This window comes from Bubalus bubalis, chromosome 2 (genome assembly GCF_019923935.1).
Source record: "Bubalus bubalis isolate 160015118507 breed Murrah chromosome 2, NDDB_SH_1, whole genome shotgun sequence".
NCBI lineage: Eukaryota > Metazoa > Chordata > Mammalia > Artiodactyla > Bovidae > Bubalus > Bubalus bubalis.
This window is the reverse complement of record NC_059158.1, coordinates 114,326,363-114,350,470: the sequence shown is the minus strand read 5'-3', so window position 1 is coordinate 114,350,470 and position 24,108 is coordinate 114,326,363. Positions and strand designations below refer to the sequence as shown.

Sequence of the window (24,108 nt, the reverse complement as noted above, 5' to 3'; positions counted from 1 at the left end):
GTCTGTGTTGCTAAAATGGCCTCTGTTCAGTAATCTTAAATCTATTTTTAGGCCTAAAATTCCCACCTTAAAGTTAAAAATGATTATACTGAAGCATAGATCTTGGCTATGTAACTTAAAAGAATTAATACAACTCTGTAAGCCCTGTTACATTATTTTGTAAAAACAAATGTAAATGTGTGTACATACATGTATATATAAGCATATATGTATGTATGTATGTATGAAGTGTGGGAGACCCTGATTGATTACCTCTGGCCTTCACAGCACTTTACTCTGAGATACTGGTCTTTGCTGCTGGGTGAACCACATACTACAGGCCCGAGGACTGAGCGCAGTACCAAGTATTAATGGAAAGCTTGTCTTTCAAGGACAGAGTTTGTCTGCTTTATAATGAGAAAGTTAACAACAAAGAAAACATTTTTCAAAGTGGTTGGACTTCAGAAAGGCTTCGTGAATCTAATAAAAGGGAAGGTATTGTTCTCTGGCTAATTTTCTCTTCTTTTCACCCCTCCATTGACCATTTTGTTCTTAGTTAGTTTTATGCTGGTCTCAGATTTTCCTAAATAATTGCAGCCTTCTGAGTCTTGGCAAAGATCTCAAGAACACATTGTGCCTTTTTTAATGGCAGTTATTCCATTTTACTTGTACTGTATTTATATGTTGTTTATTTTAAAATATTTTAAAGTACCTACTTCATATCAGGTACTGTACTAGGCAATGAAGATAAAACAGAAACCAAACATACTCCCTCCCTATCAGTGACCTTCCTGTCAGGTAGGCTGTGGTTACATTGCCAGAAATGGAGAGTGCATTCAACTCAGTGGTATGAAATGAGGTCCAGGGTTTGTCATAGTAATTCATTGATTTGTTGTTAATGGAGACTAATACATGCAGTAATAGTGAATATAAGGGGTTATGGGAGAGAGTTTTTATTCAGGCTGTAGGGATCAGGAAAATCTTCCTAGAGATGATTTTTAGATTGAGAGCAGAAGATGAATAGGAGCTGGGAAATTCCCTGGTGGTTAGGACCCCACACTTCACTCTGGGGGCCTGGGTTTGATCCCTAATCAGAAACTAAGTTCCCACAAGTGGCCAAAAATAAAAAAGATGGTGAGTGGGAGCTAAGATGGGAAAGTATGATAAATTGCAAAGAACTACAATATTTTCACCATCCTTGTATGTTTGCCCCTAATATAATGATAGTGTCACTGCTCCCAGGAAGTGGAGTTTATTTTTCCAGCTCTTTGTTCTGGACTTAGCCATGTCTTTCTTTGGTCACAGAGTGTTAGCAAGCATACAGGGTTTGTTATGCAGCAAAAATTAGCTGATACGGGAGGGCGTAGGAGGAGTGTTACAGGTAGAGAAAACAGAATGGGCAGAAAACTCAGAAGCAGAAAATGTATCTTTGGAGAATAGCCAGCATTTCACTTTGGCTGGGTGTGATACCCAGAGTAGAAAGAGGCAAGATATGAAGATGGTAAGGTCACTGAGGCTAGATGGAATTCTGGGTAAAACACGGTAAGAAGTTCAGGCCGTTGTCTCCAGGGCATTGTTCAGTTGCTGAAGAGTTTGAAGGGAGGAAATGAGTGAGTTTTAGACCACACTAAATGGATTGGAGAGGCTAACAAAGTATTTACAGGTCCTAGGTCTGCTACTAAATTGGGAAGTAGCAATTATATCATCGGTGTTTCTTTTCCCCCCTCCTTTGTGCTTTGTAAAGGTGTTTCCATGTAACTGCTCATGGAACCAACAGGAAATATCCTCTCATGGGTCTTGCCACCTATATGTTCCTTTGTTATTATTGTTTAGTTGCCAAGTTGTGTCTGACTCTTTGGGGCCCCATAGAGGGCAGCACACCAAGCATGTGATGTGATCCACTGGAAGAGGGAAATAGCAAGCCACTCCAGTATACTTGGTGTGAGAACCCCGTGAACTGTATAAAAAGGCAGTATGTTCCTATACCATGTTAATAATCCAGATTTTTCTTTAGGATGGGATTTTTAAAACTCTCTTAAAATTTATTTTTATATTCCATTCATTAGTTTAGCACATCTTATTTTCTTGTTGTTGTTCAGTCATAAAGTCATGTCTGACTGTGACCTCATGGACTGCAGCATGCCAGTCTCCTCTGTCATTCACTATCTCCCAGAGTTTTCTCAAACTCTTGTCCATTGGGAGTCACTGATGCCATCTAACCATCTCATCCTCTGCTGCCCTCTTCTCCTGCCTTCAATCTTTCCCAGCATCAGTGTCTTTGCTAATGAGTCAGCTGTTTGCATCAGGTGGCCAAAGTATTGGCACTTTAGCAGCATCCTTCCAGTGAATATTCAGGGTTGATTTCCTGTAGGATTGACTGGTTTGATCTTGCAGTCCAAGTGATAGCACATGTTTACTGAATGCCAACTATGTGCCAGGTACCGTTCTGGGCAAGGGATATAGCAGTGAACAAGACAGGTACAAGGCCTTCATATTTACAGTGAGGGATGAGTATAATCAAATTATCTGAGTGAGGGGAGAATACTTTCTAGACAGGTGATAAGGGAAGGCCTGTGAGGCAGTGACAGCAGAGACCTGAATGAAGTGAGGGAACTGGCCTTGTGGATGTCTGGGAGATGATCTCGGACAGGGGATAGAAAAGAAGGGGGTGTGAGGAACGTGGTATGTCGGAGGCTCTGAGAAAAGGCCAGAGTGGTTGTAGAGATTATAGTAAGTGAAGGAAGGGAGAGTAAAGCAAAGACAGTTGGACAAACGTGCAAGGACCAGATCTACACTAAACGTTAGGAGGTGATTTTCTTGACTGAGAGGGAAAGTCAGTGGAGAATTCTGAATGGGGGAGGGAGGCATGGTGTCATGCTAGAGCATTTGGAAGCTTCACTCTGGCTGCTCTGTGGAGAATACACTGCGGAGGCGGAGGTAGAAGCAGCGACACTAGCTGAGAGTGTTGATGGCTTGGAGCAGAGTGGCAGCAGGGGAGGGCGTAAAAAGTGATCAGATTTGATACGTGTTTTGAAGGTGGAATGCACAGGATTTGCTGATATAATTACTGAGGGTATGAGAAAGGATCATAGATGACTTGGAAGTTTGGGACCTGAGTGAGTGAGTGAATGAGGCTGTCATTTACTGAGATGGGTACGACTGTGAGATGGGCAAGTTTTGGGGTCTGATGTGAGTCAGGATTTTGAGTTAGGGAAATTCCCTGGCAATGCAGTGGTCAGGACTCTGCTTCCGCTGCTGGGGGCACAGATTCAATCCTTGGTTGAGGAACTAAGATCCTGGCAAGCCGAATGGACTGGCCAAAGGAGTTAAAAAAAAAAAAAACAAAAAAAAAAACTATAAAAAAAGATTTTGAGTTAGGATATGTTAATTTTGAGATACCAATTAGTTACCTGTGGTAGCCAGCATCTAAGATGGTCCCAGGTGTTCCCCACTTCTTCTGTCCAGATTCAAACCCTTCTGTAGTTCCCACCCCCAAAAAATTGTACCAAGGCTGGTCTTTGCAAACAACAGAACATGGAGAAAGTTGGTATGTGACTTCTAAGATGGGTCTTCCCTGGTTGCCCAGTGGTTAAGACACGCATTTCTACTGCAGAGGGTGTGGATTCAATTCCTGGGTGAGGAACTGAGATCCTGAGTGCCAAAAAAAAAAAAGATTTCCAAGATTAGGTTATGAAAGACATTAATCTCAGAGTGCCTTTCTCTCTTGGATTACTCTGGTGGAAGTCTACTGCCATGTCACAAACAACCCTAGGGGGAGGCCCATTTCTGAAGAAGGAGGGCTCTGCAAGTGGCCATATATGCTTGGAAGCAGGTTCTCCTCAGCTTCAGAAGACTGCAGCCTCCTGAGGGACCTTGATCCAGAATTACCCAGCTAAGCAGCTCCTGGATTGCCAACCCTCAAACACTGTGAGAGGATGTTTGTTGTTTTAAGCTTCTCAATTTGGGGGACATAGGTTACATAAGCAACAGATATAATCAGTCTTATCACTTCATGGCACATAGATGGGGAAACAATGGAAACAGTGGCAGGTTTTATTTACTTGGGCTCCAAAATCACGGATAGTGATTGCAACCACGAAATGAAAAGATGCTTGCTCCTTGGAAGAAAAGCTATGACAAACCTAGATAGAGTATGAACAGGCAGAGATATCACTTTGTTGACAAAGGTTCATATAGTCAGAGCTATGGTTTTTTCAGTTGTCATGTACGGGTGTGAAAGTTGGACCATAAAGAAGGCTGAGCGATGAAGAATTGACGCTTTCGAACTGTGGTGCTGTAGAAGACTCTTGAGAGTCCCTTGGACAGCAAGGAGATCAAACTAGGCCATCCTAAAGGAAATCAACCCTGAATATTCATTGCAAGGACTGATGCTGAAACTGAAACTTCAGTACTTTGGCCACCTGGTGTGAAGAGCCGACTCATTAGCAAAGACCTTGATTCTGAGAGAGATTGAGGGCAGGAGGAGGAGTGACAGAGGAAGAGATTGTTGAATGGCATCGCCGACTCAATGGACATGAGTTTGAGCAACCTTCAGAGGATAGTGAAGGACAGGAAAGCCTGGCCTGCTGCAGTCCATGGGGTCACAAAGAGTCAGACATAACTTAGCGACTGAACAACAGTCAAAAGTGATTAGATTGGAGTTTAAGGAAAAGGTTAGGGCTTGTGCTATAAATTGAGAAATACGGGCATACATAGTACTTAAGCTGTAGAACAGTATTGAGACCCTTCAGAAGGAGATGCTCTAGGGACTGAGCCAGAGATCAGAAAGAGGAGGAGGACAGCCAGGATCCACTGAGGTAGAAGGAAAACTGGAAGTGTGATTTCCTAGAAGTCAAGAAAAAAAATCTTTGAAGGGAGTAGTTGATGAACTGTGTCAAATGCCATTGAGACATTGAGTAAGACGCAGACAAAGCACTGGCAGGTACCTGTGGTTGCAAACTAACAAGGGGATCAGAGAGGGAATGCAATTCTGGGAAAGAACAGAGGTGACTGCTGGAAGCCATGATTATGTCCCCTCCAACTTTGGGCATACTTAACACTTCTGCCCTAAGCTAGATGGGCTTTTGGTTGCTGTGCACTATTCCTTGCCAGGAACTGGAGAGCAGGGGGCAGGAGGATAGGATGAGGACTCGGGCAAGAGTATGAAGCCAGTTGAGTCTGTTACAAGCCAACTGTTACCCACTCTGGTTGCCTGCATGCAGAGTAATGGATAGGACTGGGCATTCGGCAAGCAATGAATGAATGAGTGGATGCCTCTTGGTGGCAAAACTGTTGTGTTTGAATCTTCTCAACTCAATTTCTTTGTCACTGGGCACCATGAAACCAGAACATTGCAGAATATTAGCTCCTGAAAGCCAGAGGCCTGCTGCTTACATTGCTCCAGCCCTGAGAAGTGGAGCTTGGCATCAGCCTGCAAAAGTGGGCTCGCCTAACTCAAGAAATGCAAAATAAAGCTAGTTCATATTCACATACGTAACTTCTTTGCCAGCAGTGTTTCCCCTGGGAGCTTGTGATGTCTGACTGGTGGTCATTGATAAATTCCCCAAGTGAAGGCTGACCTACAGCAGGGACCATTCCCAGGCTGAGCTTATCTGCTCAGGTAAGCAGGTGGACAGAAGACCCCTCCTTGGTCCCCACCCAGAGAGGACAGGACTTGGCACAGTCCCTGACTCGTTCTCTGGGGTCATGCTCCTCTTGGCCCCTCTGCAAGGCCAACCTCACTAGTTCCTGGAGGAGATCCTGATTCCGACTCAGAGGCACATGCCCTTCCCCCCACTTTCCAGCTGAGTGAGCCTCTCTAAGAAAAGTACATGTCTTCCCTAACAGGCTGAAAAACAGAAATTTTTATTCCACGAAGAACCATGATAGAATGTTTATTTTCTTTTTAAGTTTTGCAGATTTGTTTTCATCTTTGTTCCAGAACAGGTAAAGCGAATTACTTGTGAGGGAGATGTTTGCAGGCTGGGCTGGTTTGTGCTGGAGATGCTGTTAGTTGGGTTCAAAGCTGTTGAGTTTATTGTCTGCAGTACATTGCAGGCTTGTGATAAAAACTATTTCCCAGAAGAGAAAAAGAATTCACCACTGTATTCATTTCCTAAGGTTGCAGTAACAGAGTATCACAAACCGGATGATATTAAATGGCAGCAATTTATTGTCTCATGGTTCTGGAGGCTCCCAAGTCGGAAATTAGAGTGTTGGCAGGACTATGCTCTCTGAAGCCTCTTGGGGAGGAGGCTCCTTGCCTCTTTCTGGCTTCTGGTGGTTGCTGGCATACTTGGTGATCCTTAGCTCCCAGCTGCAGCACTTTAGTCTCTGCATTTGTGGTCACAAGGCAGAATATGCCTCCTACCCCTGTGTGTCTGTGTCTCTTTTTATGACACCAGCCACCCCACTCCAGTACAACCTCATCTGAACTAGTTACCTCTGCAGTGACCTTATTTCTGCACCAGGTCACAGTCAGAGATACTGGAGTTAGGACATCAGCATATCTTTTTTTCAAAGGGGGCTGAGGTCACAATTTCACCCATGAAAGCATTGCCCAAAAGCCATCCAGATGGACGAGGGCTGCTCTAGTTACTGGTGAGCCCTGGGACTTGATGACAAAGGCAGGGGCCTGGCTCCGGAATGTTGGGTTCCAAACCTCTGCCTTCTCATCAGCCACAGACACCGAGCTGCTGCTGAACCTCCCCCTCCACTTAAGTGGAGACAAAAGTACCCAACAGATTGTTACAAATATTCAACAAGATGATGTCTGAAAAGCACCCAGCATGGCTGGGTACTTAGGTACTCTGTGGCCTAGCTGTGGATGCTCGTGACTGCTTAGCTGTTGGCTACAAGTGGAGCCACATCCAGCGTTCATAGAGATGACAAAACAAGAAGAGGGACCCTGAAATATCTACCCGCTCGCCAAGTAAGTGGTTTTCTTTTGATTCCCTTCCCCTTCCTTGGCTCACAGGCTCCATGGAACAAGTTACTTAAGTGTAAAGGCCAAGTAGACGTTGTCGAGGCAGATGGCTGGGGTGGGCAAGTCGGGAAGAGTCGTGCCACATTCCAGGCCTCGGGCTCATCTGCGGAGGCCCCCACCCTTGGTGCCTGTGCGGCCAGAGTGGAGAGGGAAGCGGCGGCTGGTTCATGATCCTCACAGGCCCCACTGGGGAGTTTGGAGCTGATTGAGAGCAGGGAAGCTCTGAAAAGTCTTCAGTGGAGTGACAGAGGTGCAAGCCTAGACTCAGACCCATCAGAAACTGGTGATCACCGCAGTGACCCCTGTGTGACGTGGCGGTGGCCTTGACCATGTTGGTGAGGGAGTGAGAGATTGAGCAGGCAACACCAGCAGGACTTGGAGAAGCCCGGGAAGGGGGCAGTGAGAGCCAGGGTGGGTCTGGATGTCTTGTTCTGACCCAAGGGCCCAGCTGCTTGGTTGGGAGAGGGGTTTGTGCCTTGTATCCAGCCTGGCACAGACACCTGCCTGCACAGCAGCCCCCAGCAAGGGCACTGCTCTGTGCGCTTCAGTGCGATCAGCACCCTGTCTGGTGACACAGGATGGGCTGCTGTCTCCTGAGGGATGCCCTGTGCTCACAGCATCCAGGAGCCCCCATCCCATCGCTGGCTGGTGATGGGTGGGAGCGTGCGACTTTTCCTTTGCCTGAGCGAGTGGCCTTCACTGCACATGGACTCTCTTGTGTCAAACACTTGTCAGGAAGGTGACCTGGGGTGCTGCTGGGGGCCAGTCAGACCTGTCTAATCAGCGATGGAGACATGGATCAGAACTTTTCTTAACTTCTTGAGCCATTTGACAGTTTGAGTAAATAATGACTTGTCAGTGCTATTTATTCCCATTCCTCTTTTTCAGCCCTATTTTTGGCCCAGAACACTCTTTATTTTTGTCTGTGTTACATAAGGAGGGAACAGCATTCTTAGTAACCCACTGTCACTCCTGTGTTATCTTGCCTACACGAAAAAAGGAAGTATTTTTAGAGAGAGAATTTCCCAAACGTTCTCAACTATTCTGGACTGGAGGGATAACGTCATGGTGGGAGGGCAGCGTGCAGAGAGGCCTTCTAGTCATTTTCTCTTTGGCTGGGGCTGACCCCTGCACCTCAGAAGCTGGCTGGACCTCCCGCCTGCCTAATGCTCCCCGGCCAAGAGGCAGGGGCTCCTCTCTGCACCGGTTCAACGTGTTCAGCTGGTTCTGGAGCCTAGGAATACCCTTAGTTGATATTCTGCATTATTAACATTGGAGGGGGTACAAAACGAGTACAAGTAGTGAACCCCTCTTCTTCAGCATTCAAGTGACAGGCTGGATCCCCTTAGTGGGATGTCAAACCAGGGAAGCCAAAGTGCTCTGAATAAGTTTAAAAGCCTCCTTCCTGGCAGCCCTGGGAAGGCATATGTAGCTTAACTGGCTCTGGTGTCAGAAGGCAGCTTCCATGAAATGGGTGTGAGCCGGGCGAGCACAGTCCCAACAGGATGGGCTTGGCTGAACTGCAGAGTCTAAAAATAAACCTGTCCAAAGAGCCTGAGAGTTTCAGGTCTTGCCATCTGATTGGAGAGCCGAACATGTTTCCTTGCTGTGTTTATGAGGTTCCACAACAGTGTCCTGGTTGAAAACCACCTTCAAAGCTGGTGCACAGCCTCCTGTGGGGAAAACCTACTGCCCTCTAGGCACAGGGCTGCGGCTGGGAGGAGTCTGAGACGGACCTCCCTGGGTTGTCATGGGAAGTGTTCACCCCGTGAGTCCTGTGGGAGAGGCAGGATACTCAGGTACTCCCACCCTGAGGAAATGTGCCTGGGCCCATGGGTGCAGGTGTTCTCCTAGCCCTCCCCCTACCTCTGTGCAAGAGGATGATTCTAGGTCTATCTGTGACCATCACATGTGCCGCTCAGGTTTAGTGATGGGAGGAGCTGGGCAGGGTGCAGCATGGCTAGACTGAGAGCTGACGGGCCTGGCCAGATGCACGGGAAGGCCAGAGGTTCAGTCCACGCGCATGTCTCAGGTACAGCATATGCTGGCCATGGCATGTGGTCACTTGGCTGATACATGGGTTTGAGTCATGCCTAGAAGCAAGAAGGTTAGTGGGTGACTCTAGTTGACCACCCAGCATCAGCCTATCCCTCAGTGTTCACATAGGTTTCATGTGAAAAAGCTGGCCCTAGAAAGAAAGCTAGAGAAGAGATTTTTTAAAAAAGATTTTTATTTACTTTCGGCTGTGCTGGGTCTTCATTGCTGCATGTAGGCTTTCTCTAGTTGCAGCTAGTGGGGGCTACTCTCATGGTGTGTAGGCCTCTCACTGCAGTGGCTTCTCTTGTTGCTGAGCATGGGCTCTAGAGCTCATGGACGTCAACAGTTGGGGCTCGTAGGCTCTACAGCGTGAGGCTCGGTAGTTGTTGGCATACAGGACTAGCCACTTCTTGGCATTTTGGATCTTCCCAAACCAGGGATTGAACCCTTGCATTGCAGGGCAGTTTCTTAAACACTGGACTACCAGGGAAACCTGAGAGATTTAAATAAAACGGTGACTGGATGTTTGTGTTCCCCTAGAATTCCTGTGTTGAAATCCTAATCCACAGTGTGATGGCATTAGGAGGTGGGGCCTTTGGAAGGTGATTAGGTCATGAAGTGGCATCCCAAAAGAGGGTCTTCATAAAGGCTGGAAATCTGAGATCATGGTGCCAGCATGGCCAAGCTCTTATGAAGACCCTCTTTTGGGATGCCACCTGCTGACTTCCTGCTGTGTCCTCACGTGGCAGGAACAGTGAGCTCTCTGGAGTGTCTTCGTAAGAACACTAACCCCATTCATTAAGGGGTTTTTTTGCTGGTAAGAAATAAAGGATCCCCAGAGAGCAGTGAGGACCATGGAATGAAATTGAGCCATCACAGGCCTGACCATGGAGTCCAGAACTTGGGTTTTGGGATTTGGGTCAGCTCTAGAGAAACTCTGCAGCGGGAATTCGCAGCTTCTCCTCCGAGTGTTTGGCTATGAAGGCAACTTGGCTCTGAGTAACGGTCTTTCTGTCTCAGTCCCAGCTGGCCTCCTCTTCTTGCCCACCTTGATCCCTCTGGGAATCAATGCATGGCAACTTTTTTGCCCTTTACATCACCACCTTTTAGTACCAGTTTCTGTTGATAACTAGCTTGATCTTTCACTTTGCCAGTTCTATAGAGAAACACCCAATCAGTCCAGTTTAGCTTTTCATCCCAGCCCCATTTGGGCATAATTTGTGGGTCACTATCCAGCCTTGGGTTGTCCCTTCAGCTGTGGTGAGAAGTGTTCATGGATGTGACATGGTCACTGCTCCCTTAGGAGGGTCATGAAAAGGAAAAAGTCCTTTAGAAGACGGTGTGAAAAAAAAAAAAAAGACGGTGTGGCCGTAATTCCAGTGTGGTCGTGTTTATGACTTTAGTTATTCCTGAAGGTTTTTATTTAACTTTTTGTTTGGAAACTTAGAGAGTTGGAAGGATAGTACAAAGAAGTCCAGAACATCCTTTATCCAAATTCACCCATTGGCAATATTTTGCCATTTTAGTTTTCTAGGCCAAGCTTTTAATACGTCTGTATTAGATAAAAACTATGAATCCTCCATCCCTCCTCTGTCCACCTTAACTTTTTTCCTCCCCACCATGTTCTGATGGAGAGAAATGACGAAAACTGTGTTGGGTAGACTCTAAGGAAAGAACTTGTCAGAACAGTCAAGGAGCTGATTTAGGAAACAGGTTTTCAAATTTGAATCCTCTTTACTAGATGTTGTGTTATATATCTAGTGATATTTTTATTGCACATGACAAAATCAGTGCAATTAAAGTTTAAGGAAGATAAAGAAAATGGCATCCTAGATACTCTGAAAAAAACCATAAGCAACTGAAATCCTGGTTAAATATTCAATGTCTTTTTAAATGTATACTATACAACAGGAGATCTTGCATTATGAGATAATAAGACATTATAATGTTACAATAATTAACACTGTTCACTCAGAGTAGTTCAACAGAACAGATAAGAGACCCAGACATAAAAGAAAACTTAAGTTCTGATAGAGATAGTAAGGCAGGTCAGTGGGGAAATAAGATATTCAATAAATAGTGCTTGGACAAGAGGTTAGCCTTGTATCTTAAGAGGGAAAAGAAATGAAATTTGACCCGTACATCCATGCTAAAAAATAAATTTCTGGTGGATTAAAGACTTATGTAAAAGGAAAACACGAAATGTTTAGATTACTATGTGGGAAAGTAGCTTTAAATTTTTCAGGTAGTGAGGTCTTCTTAAATCTTTCCATAAAGGAAAAGATTGATAAATTTGGGTACATTAATATTAAGGACTTCTGCTCAACAAACACCATAAAGAATGAGAGAAGACTACAGACTGGGGAAAGATTTGTCACACGGAGAGACCATTTCACACTTACCAGATAGGCACAGATTTTAAAATCAGATGATACTCAGGTGTTGACAAGGATATCCAGCAACAGGCACTCTTATCCATTGCTGGCAAGAGTGCAGGTTGGTACAGCTGGAAAACAGTTTTTCATTCCCTGATAAAATCTGAACAAGTACATACCTTACAACCCAGTAACCTGCTCCTGAGCATGTGCTCTAGGGCGTAGCTCTCAAAGTATAGTCCCCAGGCCAGCAGCTCAGCATCTCCTAGGAACTTGTTGGAGATGCACGTTCTCCATCCCCTAGACCTGCTGAGCTAGATGCCTGGGGCTGAGGACAGTGGTTCTGTTTGTGGGAAATGGAAGACAATGTAACTGGGGGATAGCACAGGTGTTAAAGCTACTGAGGATGTTGGGTTTATTGCTGTTCATCTGACTATTTTAAAAAACTGTATACTCACTGGGAACTGAACGTTTCAGTCACGTAAGATGTATGAGTGCATGCTGTGTGGTGTTCAGTTGTTTCCGACTCTGCAACCCTGTGGACTGTAGCCCGCCAGGCTCCTCTGTCCATGGAGATTCTCCAGGCCAGAAAACTGGAGTGGGCTGCCATGCCCCCTCCTCCAGGGGAACTTCCCAACCCAGGGATCGAATTGAATCCAGGTTTCCCACATTGCAGGTGGATTCTTTACCATCTGAGCCACCAGGAAAGCCCCAAAATACTGGATTGGGTAGCCTATCCCTTCTCCAGGGGCTCTTCCCAACCCAGGAATCGAACCGGGGTCACCTGCATTGCAGGCAGATTGTTTACCAGCTGAGCTCCCAGGGAAGCCCCTACCACGACTGTGTGATTGAGAGGTAAATGAAATGACGAGCAAGCTGGCTCAGCTTGCCGGCCAGTTCTGAGGGTCTCGCTGCAAGAGCCAAACTGGTCCGTGAGGCAGTTTGATGCCAACTTGTGGAGGCTTACATATCTACCTTGGCTTAAGTGTGGATGGGGACAGTTGTGGATCTTATCACTGGGTGGGACTTCAGACGGATTTGTAGAGAGGGTTAAGAAATGTGGACGCCTGCTCTTAGAGCCGCCTGCCATTTTGCCACCTGCCTCACCCGCCCCTCGGTGTCTCCTCTCACACAGGATGAGACCTGTGGCTAAAGACCATACAGTGTCTTATATGCGCCTTTTTATAGGTAGGGAACAACAACAAAAGGTTTTGGCGCTGAACAGTCATTTTTAAATTCTCTTAGTTTATTTACATGAGATTTTTAGAAAGGTCATCTATCTTTATCCCCAAAACCCTTGTAACAAATATTTCCCTGCAATAATGAGAGATGGTAAGTAGGTCATTCAGCCACATGACAGAGGAGATTTAACCTCTTAGCAATAATACCCACCTATAGGAATGTCTTCCAGACAGAACTTGAAAATGTAACACTGCCACCTCATTGGTGAATTCGGTCTCTCTCAGTGATTATCTTGGACTAGATCACTGAGCAGAGAGAAAACTTGCTGTTTGTAACCGCATACTTCTTTGAGTTTGGATTCTTAAAACAGTTCTTCTTGACTCCAGACAGAAGGGAAATAGCCTGGATGTGGCACCTGCTGGGTCCTGTTGGCCGCCCACGACTCAGCCCCATGTGCCGAATCCCATACCCAGTGGAAAAGTCCTCTCCTTAGGTCAGTGGGTCAGGTGGTATTTCCCGAACAGTCAGAAGAGACTCTCATTGGGGAACAAACATGGATGGAACAAGGATCAGAGTGCAAGTCTGAATGACATTTTTAACACTTTAAATAAAGTATCCACTAGTTGGGGGCCCTTTTGGGCTTTCCCCTCAGACTCTCTGGGAGTGAACTGTCCACTTTGCCCCATGAGGGGTTCTCTGCTTGGGTAGAAAAGTTTACAACACATTTCATAAGCAAGGTAGGGAGTGAGAACTCACCAACATTTGTCCTGCGATTAGGCTTTTAGGCCAACGGCTTGTGCGTGAGAATGAGGAGGAGGCAGGTGAGGGCCCAGCCCGCCTCCTTCCTTTCCCCACAGAACCGCCCAGAGGATGCATTCCAGTGGTGACGGGAGGAGTGGGAGAGGGTTGCCTGACTCACCCTGGGCTTTCAGCAGAGGATAAGCCTTCTTTTGTTAAGCTGCTGTGTATGTGTGCATGCTCAGTTGCTAAGTCATGTCTCACTCTGCAGCCCTGTGGACTGCAGCCCAGCAGGCTCTCTATCCCTGGGATTTTCCCAGGCAAGAATACTGGAGTGGGTTGTCATGCCCTCCTCCAGGAGATCTTCCCAACACAGGGATCAAACCCACCTCTCCTGTGTCTCCTGCATTGCAGGCAGGTTCTTCACCACTGAGCCACCTGTGAAGTGAAAGTCGCTCAGTCGTGACTGACTCTGCCACCCCATGGACCATATAGTCCATGGAATACTCCAGGCCAGAATACTGGAGTGGGTAGTGGGTAGCCTTTCCCTTCTTCAAGGGATCTTCCAACCCAGGGATCAAACCCAGGTCTCCCACATTGCAGGCGGATTCTTTACCAGCTGAGCCACAAGGGAAGCCCAAGAATACTGGAGTGGGTAGTCTTTCCCTTCTCCAGTGGCTCTTCTTTACCCAGGAATCGAACCGGGGTCTCCTGCATTGCAGGCAGATTCTCTACCAGCTGAGCCACCTGGGAAGCCCACTTAGGATTGGTTTTTTGACAGGGCAGCTGGTGTGAGTATCTTAAAGTGCTTAATAATGGAAAACAAGGGAACTGATCCCACTGGTGTTTTATAACAACCGTCCTCAGTGGTCATGTGGAGGGGATCAGAGGAGGCAAGCCTGGAGATATGGTCCTGGGAAGATAAGCCCACTTTCCCTCTCCAGGTATGTAGATGCTACAAGTCCCTGAGTGTCAAAGGTAAGTGCCGCCAAAAAATTCGTGTTTTGGGTTGTTCCTCATGGAGACTTCTATTGTTTGTAGCTTAGGTTAAAACAGTGATGTATATAAAAGAGCTGAAGTCTCCCGGAGCTCAGGAGGGATGGCCTTCCTCCCAGGATACGTCCATCCTTCAGCGACAACATCCAAGGCAAGTATTTTATGTGAGGACTGGGGTGGACCACCCTGGGAAGGACTGCATGAGTCCTTTCAGTGAACACCTTCCCTAACAGCCTTTTCCAGAGATCCTGTCATGGGGCTGCTGGCAGAGATCAGGATCTGAGGAGCAAGTGAGGCATCTTGGCAGGAGGCTTCTCAGGGAAACGTCCACTAGGCATTCTTCCACAGAAGTGTCACGTTTAACACCAGGAAAACGGTATGTAAGTTTCCTGAACTCAGACCTAGGATCAGGGTCAGGATGAGGAGGAGGCACCCAGGAGAGTGGAAGGAGCCCCTGGGCAGGTCCCAGCACCTACAGGTAGGTAAGCGCCGTGATGCTCCTTGGAGATACTTCTGTGCCACCAAGTATTTCTGAACAGGGTAAGCAGTCATTCAGGTGCAAAATGAGGAGATGGTGTCTGCCTTTCGTTTGCCATAGCATTCCTAACATTTGGGGCAGCTTTACAGCAAAGCTATGCAATAGGTGAAGCCTATCTTAGAAATCCTGCTGTTTGGGAACCCCACTCTTGTGTCTAGTCATCCAACTCACCAGCTGATCAGGTCCCTTCCTTATACACCCCATCCTGCAGGCCACCTCCAGTACATTTGCCCAGCTCTTCACAGCCTTATGCTGGTTAATCCAATGAGTTACCTCCTGCTAGTAGAGAGGAGGCCTGCTGTGACTGTCAGGACACGTTATACAACAAATATAAAAGCTCTTTGATTCTGCTAGGTTGCAGAATCTTGAAGGGCATGGACCGTGTTTTACTTGTATCTTCCTTTAATCCATTGAACCTTTGCACTATATAGGACTATTCTGCTTTAAAAAAAAAAAAGAGTCGACAAAAAGTACATTTACTGTTATTTTTTTATCTAAGCCAGGTTCCATTTTTACTGTGAACTAGTTCAGATTCCAAACATGTATATGTTAAAAAGCACAAAGGATGCTAATGATACCTGTAACCTGAAACCTGGCTTTAGAAGGACAGCATTTTCCAACATTGAAAGGCTCCTGTTCCCCTCCTTGATCACGTGCCCTTTCCTCCACCCCCCAAATGTAACCACTCTCTCTGAGTTTCCTGTTAGCTAGGCCTTGCTAGTCTTTCTACTTTCACCACATAGGAATGTGTTCTACAGTCTCAGTGTACTCCTTATCACGTTGTGTGTGTATAGCAAAATTGTGTAATCTTCCTGACTTGCTTGGATTGTAGTTTCTTTTGTGAACCACTCTTATGTTGATGTGCAGAACTGAAGTTCACTAATTTTCACAGCTGTGTACTATTTTGTTGTGGAATATTTCCAATTTATCAAGTCTTCTGTTACAAATATTTGGGTGGTCCAAGAGGTTTTGCTACTGTAAACGGGGCTCTGTGAACATTCTGGGGACTACTCCTCGTCCACACCTAGTTTCTCCAGTGTATGTACCTGGTGAGAGATGTGATTCATTAGCTTCATTAGAGGATGTCATGTTGTTTTCCAAAGTGGTTGAACTAACCTATACTCCCATTTGTTCTGAATGAGACTTCTTTTTACTCCATATTCTTGCTAGCTCTCAGTACTGACAAAGATAATTTTTTTTATCAATTCAATTCATGTGAAATAGTATCTTATTACAGTTTTAACCTGCATTTACTGAGGTTTACCATCTTGGGTTCAGTTCAGTTCAGTCGCTCAGTCGTGTCTGACTCTTTGCGACCCCATGAGTCGCAGCACGCCAGGCCTCCCTGTCCATCACCAACTCCTGGAGTTCACTCAGACTCACGTCCATCGAGTCAGTGATGCCATCCAGCCATCTCATCCTCTGTCGTCCCCTCCTCCTCCTGCCCCCAATCCCTCCCAGCATCAGAGTCTTTTCCAATGAGTCAACTCTTTGCATGAGGTGGCCAAAGTACTGGAGTTTCAGCTTTAGCATCATTCCTTCCAATGAACACCCAGGGCTGATCTCCTTTAGAATGGACTGGTTGGATCTCCTTGCAGTCCAAGGGACTCTTCAAGAGTCTTCTCCAACACCACAGTTCAAAAGCATCAATTGTTCAGTGTTCAGCTTTCTTCCCAGTCCAACTCTCATATCCACACATGACTACTGGAAAAACCATAGCCTTGACTAGACAGAACTTTGTTGGCAAAGTAATGTCTCTGCTTTTGAATATGCTATCTAGGTTGGTCATAGCTTTTCTTCCAAGGAGTTAGCGTCTTCTAATTTCATGGCTGCAGTCACCATCTGCAGTGATTTTGGAGCCCAAAAAAAGAAAGTCTGACACTGTTTCCATTGTTTCCCCATCTATTTCCCATGAGACCAGATGCCATGATCTTCGTTTTCTGAATGTTGAGTTTTAAGCCAACTTTTTCACTCTCCTCTTTCACCTTCATCAAGAGGCTTTTTAGTTCCTCTTCACTTTCTGCCATAAGGGTGGTGTCATCTGCATATCTGAGGTTATTGATATTTCTCCCCACAATCTTGATTCCAGCTTGTGCTTCTTCCAGCCCAGTTTCTCATTATGTACTCTGCATATAAGTTAAATAAGCAGGGTGACAATATACAGCCTTGACGTACTCCTTTTCCTATTTGGAACCAGTCTGTTGTTCCATGTCCAGTTCTAACTGTTGCTTCTTGGCCTGCATACAGATTTCTCAAGAGGCAAGTCAGGTGGTCTGGTATTCCCATCTCTTTCAGGATTTTTCCACAGTTTATTGTGATCCACACAGTCAAAGGCTTTGGCATAGTCAATAGAGCAGAAATAGATGTTTTTCTGGAACTCTCTTGCTTTTTTGATGATCCACCGGATGTTGGCAATTTGGTCTCTGGTTCCTCTGCCTTTTCTAAAACCAACTTGAACATCAGGAAGTTCACGGTTCACGTATTGCTGAAGCCTGGCTTGGAGAATTTTGAGCATTACTTGGGTTAGGTATCTTTTAAAAACAAACAAACAAACAAAAAACAAGCTGAAGTTCTGTCTTGCTCATTCAGCAACATTATAAACAACTTTCTTTGAAGCAGCTGGGGTTCACAGGTCGATCCCCACAAACGGAGAAAGATCTTCAGGGTTGTAAAGGGAAGCTGAGCTGCTACCGGCATTGTTATTCAGAAGTGGTGGGCTCCTTGCTAGATTGAGTGTGAAAGTCTTGCTGCTTCTGAAATGGAAGGTAAGTCCCAGTGACTTGTGTAGACTCCAGCCCCTTCTGGAACCATTCACCCTGAAGATACAACTCATTCATGTCTCATTTTATTTTAGTCTTCCCTATTTTTTCCTTAGTTAGCTTAGCTAAAGAATGGTCAGTTTTGTTTATCTTTTTAAAAAACCAGTTACTTTTGTTGATCCTTTCTGATCTATATTTCATTAATATCTTTTCTGATTTTTTAATTCCTTCCTTCTGTTAATTTTTGGACTTAATTTGTTCTTTTTCTAGTTCTTGAGGTGTAAGGTTAGGTTGTTTATTTTAATCTCTTACTATATGAATTTTTGCTGTAAGCTTTCCTCTGAGAACTGCTTTTGCTGCATCCTACAATATTCAGTATGTTGCATTTTCATTTGCACTGAAATAATTTTTCATTTCCAGTTTTGTTTCTTCTTTGACCCAGGGGTTGTTTAGAAGTGTGTTTTTAGTTTCCACATATGTGTAGATAGTTGCACTTTTCTCTTATTTTCTTGTTTCATTTTATTGTGTTCAGAAAAAACCGCTGGATGATCTGTCATGAATTTGCCAACATTTGTGTGTGTGTCTATCTTGTGATCTGTCCTAGATGATGTTCCACGTGCGCTTGAGAAGAATGTGTATTCTGCTGCTGTTGGATAGAATGTTCTGTATATCTGTTAAGTCAGTTTGTTCCAACATGTGGCTCAATTCCAACATTTCCTTTGACTTTCTGTGTGGATGATCTATCCATTCGTGATAGAGAGGTATTGAAGTCCCCTACAATTACTGCATTGTTGTCTGTTTCTCCCTTAATGTCTCTTATTATTTGCTAATATATTTTGGTGTTTGGGAGTTGGGAGCCTATCTATTTACAATATTGTATTTTCTTTTTAAGTTATTTTATTGAAGTATAGTTAATTTTCAATGTTGTGTTAGTGATTCAGCAAAATGTTTCAGTTATACATACACTTTCTTAATATGTGCTGTGCTTAGTTGCTCAGTCGTGTCCAACTCTGCGACCCCAAGGATTGCAGCCCGCCAGGCTCCTCTGTCCATGGGGATTCTCTAGGCAAGAATACTGGAGTGGGTTACCATGCCCTCCTCTGGGGGATCTTCCCACCCCGGAATTGAACCATGGTCTCATGCAGTGCAGGTAGATCCTTGACCAGCTGAGCTGCCAAGGAAGCCCATATATTCTTAATATATGTTATATATGTGCACAATATATATACTTTTTCAGATTCTTTTCCATTACAGGTTATTATGAAAATTAAACGTAGTTCCCTGTGCTATACAGTAGGTCCTTGTTGTTTACCTCTTTTATATATAGCAGTGTGTATATGTTAATCCCAAACTCCCAGTGTATCTCCTCTCACTCCCCACTGTCCCCTGTGGTAACCATAAGTTTGTTTTCTGTGTCTGTGAGTCTACTTCTATTTTGTAAATAAGTTCATTTGTATTATTTTTTTTAAATATTCCACAAATAAGTGATATCATGATATTTGTCTTTGTCTAACCTACTTCAGTTAACATGATAATCTCTATGTCAATCCATGTTGCTGCAGATAAAATTATTTTATTCCTTTTTGTGGCTAACAGTCTTTGTATATACATATTTACCACGTCTTCTTTACCCACTCATTCATCTGTCAGTGGACATTTAGGTGGCCTACATGTCTTGGATACTGTAAATAGTGTTGCTGTGAACACTGAGGTATGTGTATATTTTTCAAATTTTTGTCTTTTCCAGATATATGTCCAGGAGTGGGTCTAGATATTACAGTAACTATTTTTAGTTTAAGGAGACTTCATACTGTTTTTCATAGGGGTTGTACTAATTACCTTACTCCTAACAGTGCAGGAGGGTCTTTTTCTCCTCACTCTCGTCAGCATTTATCATTCACTATTTGTAGACTGTTTGGTGATGGTCATTCTGACTGGTCTGAGGTGATGCCTCTTTGTAGTTTTGATTTCCATTTCTCTAATAACGAGCAATCTTGAGCATTTACCTTTTTGTATGCCTGTTGGCCATCTGTATATTTTCTTTGGAGAAATGTCTATTTAGGTCTTCTGCCCATTTTTTGAATTTTTTTTTTTCCACATTAAGCTATATTAGCTGTTTGGTTTTGGAAATTAATCCCTTGCTGGTCGCATTATTTGCAGATATTTTCTGCCAGCCTGTAGGTTGTCTTTTTGTTTTGTTTATGGCTTCCTTTGCTATGCAAAATCTAAAATTTATTTTATTTTAAAATTTTTATTGGAGTATAGATGCTTTAAAATGTTAGTTTCTGCTGTACAGCAAAGTGAACCGGCCATATGTATACACATATCACCCCATTTTAAAATTTTCTTCCCATGTAGGTCACCACAGAGCACTGAGTAGAGTTTCCTGTGCTATATATGTTAATTATGTGTTTTATACATAGTAGTGTATATATGTCAATCCCAATTTCCCAGTTCACTCCACCATCTCCCCTCCCCACCGGCTACACCCCTCATATCCATATATTCATAAATAAGCAAAAAATAATGCCATTTGCAACAACATGGATGGACTTAAATTATCATACTAAGTGAAATAAAAGACATATCATACGATATCACTCTATGTGGAATCTAATTAAAAAAATGATACAACTGAACTTATTTACAAAATAGAAACAGACTTACAGATATAAAAAACAAATTTATGGTTACCAAAAGGAAAATGTGGGAGCAGGGATAAATCAGGAGCTTGGGATTAACGTACACTATATATAAGATTAACATACTACTATATATAAGATAGATAACCAAACAAGGACCTAGTGTCTATAGGACAGGGAACTCAGTGTTATGTGATAACCTATATAAGAATCTGAAAATATATATGTATATGTATAACTGAATCACTTTGTTCTACATCTGAGACTAACAACATTGTAAATCAACTACAATCCAATAAAATTTAAAAAATAGACCCTATGGTCAATTAATCTGTGACAAGCAGGGGAAGAATTTACATTGGAGAAAGGCTTTTCATTAAGTGGTGCTAGAAGAACTACATTTAAGAGTGAAATTTGAGCTCACTGTAACACCATACACACAAAAAATTCAAAATGGACTAAAAACCTAAATGTAAGGCTAGATAGTATAAAATTCTTAGAGAAAACATAGAACAATTTTTGATATAAATTGCAGCAGTATCTTTTTTGATCTACCTCCTAGCATAATAATTAAAAATAAAAATAGGACCTAATTAAACCTAAAATCTTGTGCATAGCATAGGAAACCATAAAAAAAGGAAAAGACAACCCTGAGACTAGGAAAAAAATATTTGCAAATGAAGCAACTGACAAGGGATTAATCTCCAGGATATACACACAGCTCATGTAGCTTGATATCGAAAAAACAACCCAATCAAAAAATGGGCAGAAAAATGGTATGTTTGTTCTACTTTCTCAAGATTGCTCTGGCTATTGGTTCCATACACATTTTAGGATTTTTTTTCTATTTCTTCGAAAATGCCACTGGAATTTTGATAGGGATTGCACTGAATCTATAGATTGCTTCAGGTAGTATGGCTATTTTAACAATATTAACTTTTCTGATCCAGGAACATGGACTTTCTTCCATTTGTGTCATCTTCAGTTTCTTTCACCAAAGATGTGTAGTTTCAGTGTACAAAGCTTTCATCTCCTTGGTTAAATATATCCTGAGTGAGTGAGTGAAAGTCACTCAGTTGCGTCCAACTCTTTGCAACCCTGTGTAGTTGTCCATGGAATTCTTCAGGCAAGAATACTGGACTGAGTTGCCATTTCCTTTTTTAGGAGATAGTCCTGATCCAAGGATTGAACCTAGGTCTCCTGCATTGTTGGCAGATTCTTTACCTTCTGAGCCACTAGGGAAGCCCTATTTGTAATTTTCTGATGCTCTTATAGAATTTTTAACTGGCATTTTGAAATCTGGCAAAGAGAGAAACGATCTTCATGGGTCATTTCACCTCCAACTCTCATATAGTTCCCACACTGAAAATTTTCTCCCTAGAATTACCACTTTAGTTTGATCTAAAGAGCAAGCTCCACTCAAATCTGACCTACTTAGACCAGTTTCACTTGCACGTATCTCATGCTGGAGGAAAAGTAGCATGCTGGCTTCTCAGCTCTCAACTGTGAGAGATCCTTGGTTACCCTGGCAATGAGGCAGAAAACTGCAAAGAGCCTGACCAGCAAAGCAGAAAGAAGGCCAAAGAAAGCCCAACTAATTTTAAAAATGAACTGTAAAACTTGATCTCATACAAGGGGCTTCCCAGGTGGTGCAGGTAAAAAAATCTGCCTGCCAATGCAGGAGGCGCAAGAGACATGGGTCAGGAGACGTTTGATCCCTGTGTCAGGCAAGCCCTGGGGAAAGGGAATGGCAACTTAATCCAGTATTCTTGCCTGAAAAATTACATGGACAGAGGAGCCTGGCAGGCTACAGTCCACAGGGTCACAAAGAGTCAGACACGACTGAAAACACACATTACATCATGTCAATGAAATATTATAAACTTAAAAAAAACTCTGGAAGATTAATGATTGTATAATATTTATACAAATATAAGTCCTCCATGTTGTGAAATACAAGCTACTAATTAAAACTAAAGAGTACACAAACTAATGTTACATCCAAACAGTATTTGCAAACAGGCCTTTTGTGAATGTAGTTCTTCTTTGACCCTGTACTTTGTGGGTTTTGACGTATTGATTCTGATTCTCTCATGATTCTGACGTATTGCCAGATTATGTCTTGGTTTTCTTTCATCATCACTCTTTTATGTCTGAGTATCAATTACATTTTAATGTTACCCTTGCACTTTTTAAATATTTATCTCCATCTGATGATACTTTAGAAAAAGTGTTTTATCATTAGAAAAAGTGTTTTATCATCATCATCCCTTTTAAAAGAGATTTCAGGAATACCCTTTTAATAAAATAGGACTTCAAAACCAGAAAATGATAACCTTGAGACAAAGAATGCTTTGACAGTAAGCCTAGTTTTATGCATTAAGACAAATTAAAAACAAGTTTAAATGGCATTTTGATTTTTTTAAAACATGATTTAACAGTTACTTCAGCCTGAATTGTCCACAAACACCATGAGTTTAATTAGGTTATTTTCAAAAGCATCTTTTCAATAAAGACAACTGGCTAAGAAATAAAAAGAAGACAACACTCAAAATATGCACCCCGGGTTCATTTTGGAGGCATTTAGTGAACAAGAATCTCTCCTGCATACTAAGCAAGGAGGTCATGATTGGTCTAGAATTACTGAATAATGATTTTGCCTTCAAAATTTCCCTGATGGCTTTACAGTGTTGAATTTTCGCATATAGCAGTCCATGCCCAATACTAACCCAGCAGCATTTTTCAAGCAATTGAGAGTATATTTTTCAAAAACAATCTATGCATAATACAGTGATTATAGTCAGGGAAAATTGAAAGCTTAACAAAACCTTACTGAAATATAATGGATATCAAGAAGATCATAGAAATATTTAGTATTGTATTTCAGTTTGTTAAGTACTTTAAAAAAGTATTAACACTAAAAGCATTTAACATGAAAAGGAAAGATGAATTCTTGATTTGTGTTTTGAAATTTTCCACTTTTAAAGTATGAGACAAGCACAAAAAAATTTTGGTGAATTCTCCACATATAAACCATATGTCATCCATTTAAAAATGTTTATGCTTCATTTCTTTACCAAAAATCGTGTGATGTCTGATCCATGCTTTGATGCTAGAGACTGTCTTCTCACCTGGCTTCTTTCCTTGGCTTGTTGGGCAGTTCTCTAAAGGAAAAAAAAAGTAAAGCGTGTGTACACGTGTTAGAATTAAAGTACCAGCTACAGCGACTCAAAAACTGTTAATTCTGAAAAAAATATACATTATCACACACTCGTGTACCAGTGCTTTGCCCTCAGTGGGGTTACTAAGCCAATAACTCTGAGGTTTAGGTGTGTGCAGGGCCCACCCACCTCCTGTTCTCTGGGCTTAAAAGCCTTTCCCAACCTAACAGCCAAGCCAGTGCAAAAAACCAAAATGAGTAGAACAGAATTGGATTCTTTTGCTAATATAAATAACATTTTTCATGAGACTCTAAAAAGGTGATTACAGAAGAAGGCACAGCATTCTCTTTTGCTGAATCTTAATTTTCTTACAGATCTTGACTGTGCTAACAGTTTGCACGGTTGAGAAATCAGATGATCTTTTGCCCAATTGAAGTCCACGTATGTGTGAAGTTATCCAGGTAGAAGGGGTACGGAGAGGAAAAAAAGGTTAAAACTAAAACAAACCCCTTTTTATGACATGATCCTATTTATGTAAAAGTTATTTACATAGTTTTTACACAATAAAATTTGTGACTAAATTGAGGAATCTGAAATATTAAAAAGAGGCTAAGAAAGTGCTCATATGATATGAACACTGGCAAAGGATCTGAACAATTCTCACAATGTAGATACAGTTGATTAGCGTTTTCATAAATATCAGGGTCTTTAAAATA

At 43.0% G+C, this 24,108-nt stretch overlaps 1 protein-coding gene across 1 annotated transcript in view; it reads right to left on the bottom strand.

Moving 5' to 3' along the window:
• Window positions 1–22,581: 22,581 nt before the first annotated feature.
• ZRANB3 (zinc finger RANBP2-type containing 3) overlaps window positions 22,582–24,108 on the bottom strand; it is a gene marked incomplete in the record, with an annotated part of 262,721 nt that continues 261,194 nt past the window's right edge. The window contains 1 exon segment of the mRNA XM_045164245.1: window positions 22,582–23,395. Coding sequence (XP_045020180.1) covers window positions 23,297–23,395 — 99 coding nt within the window.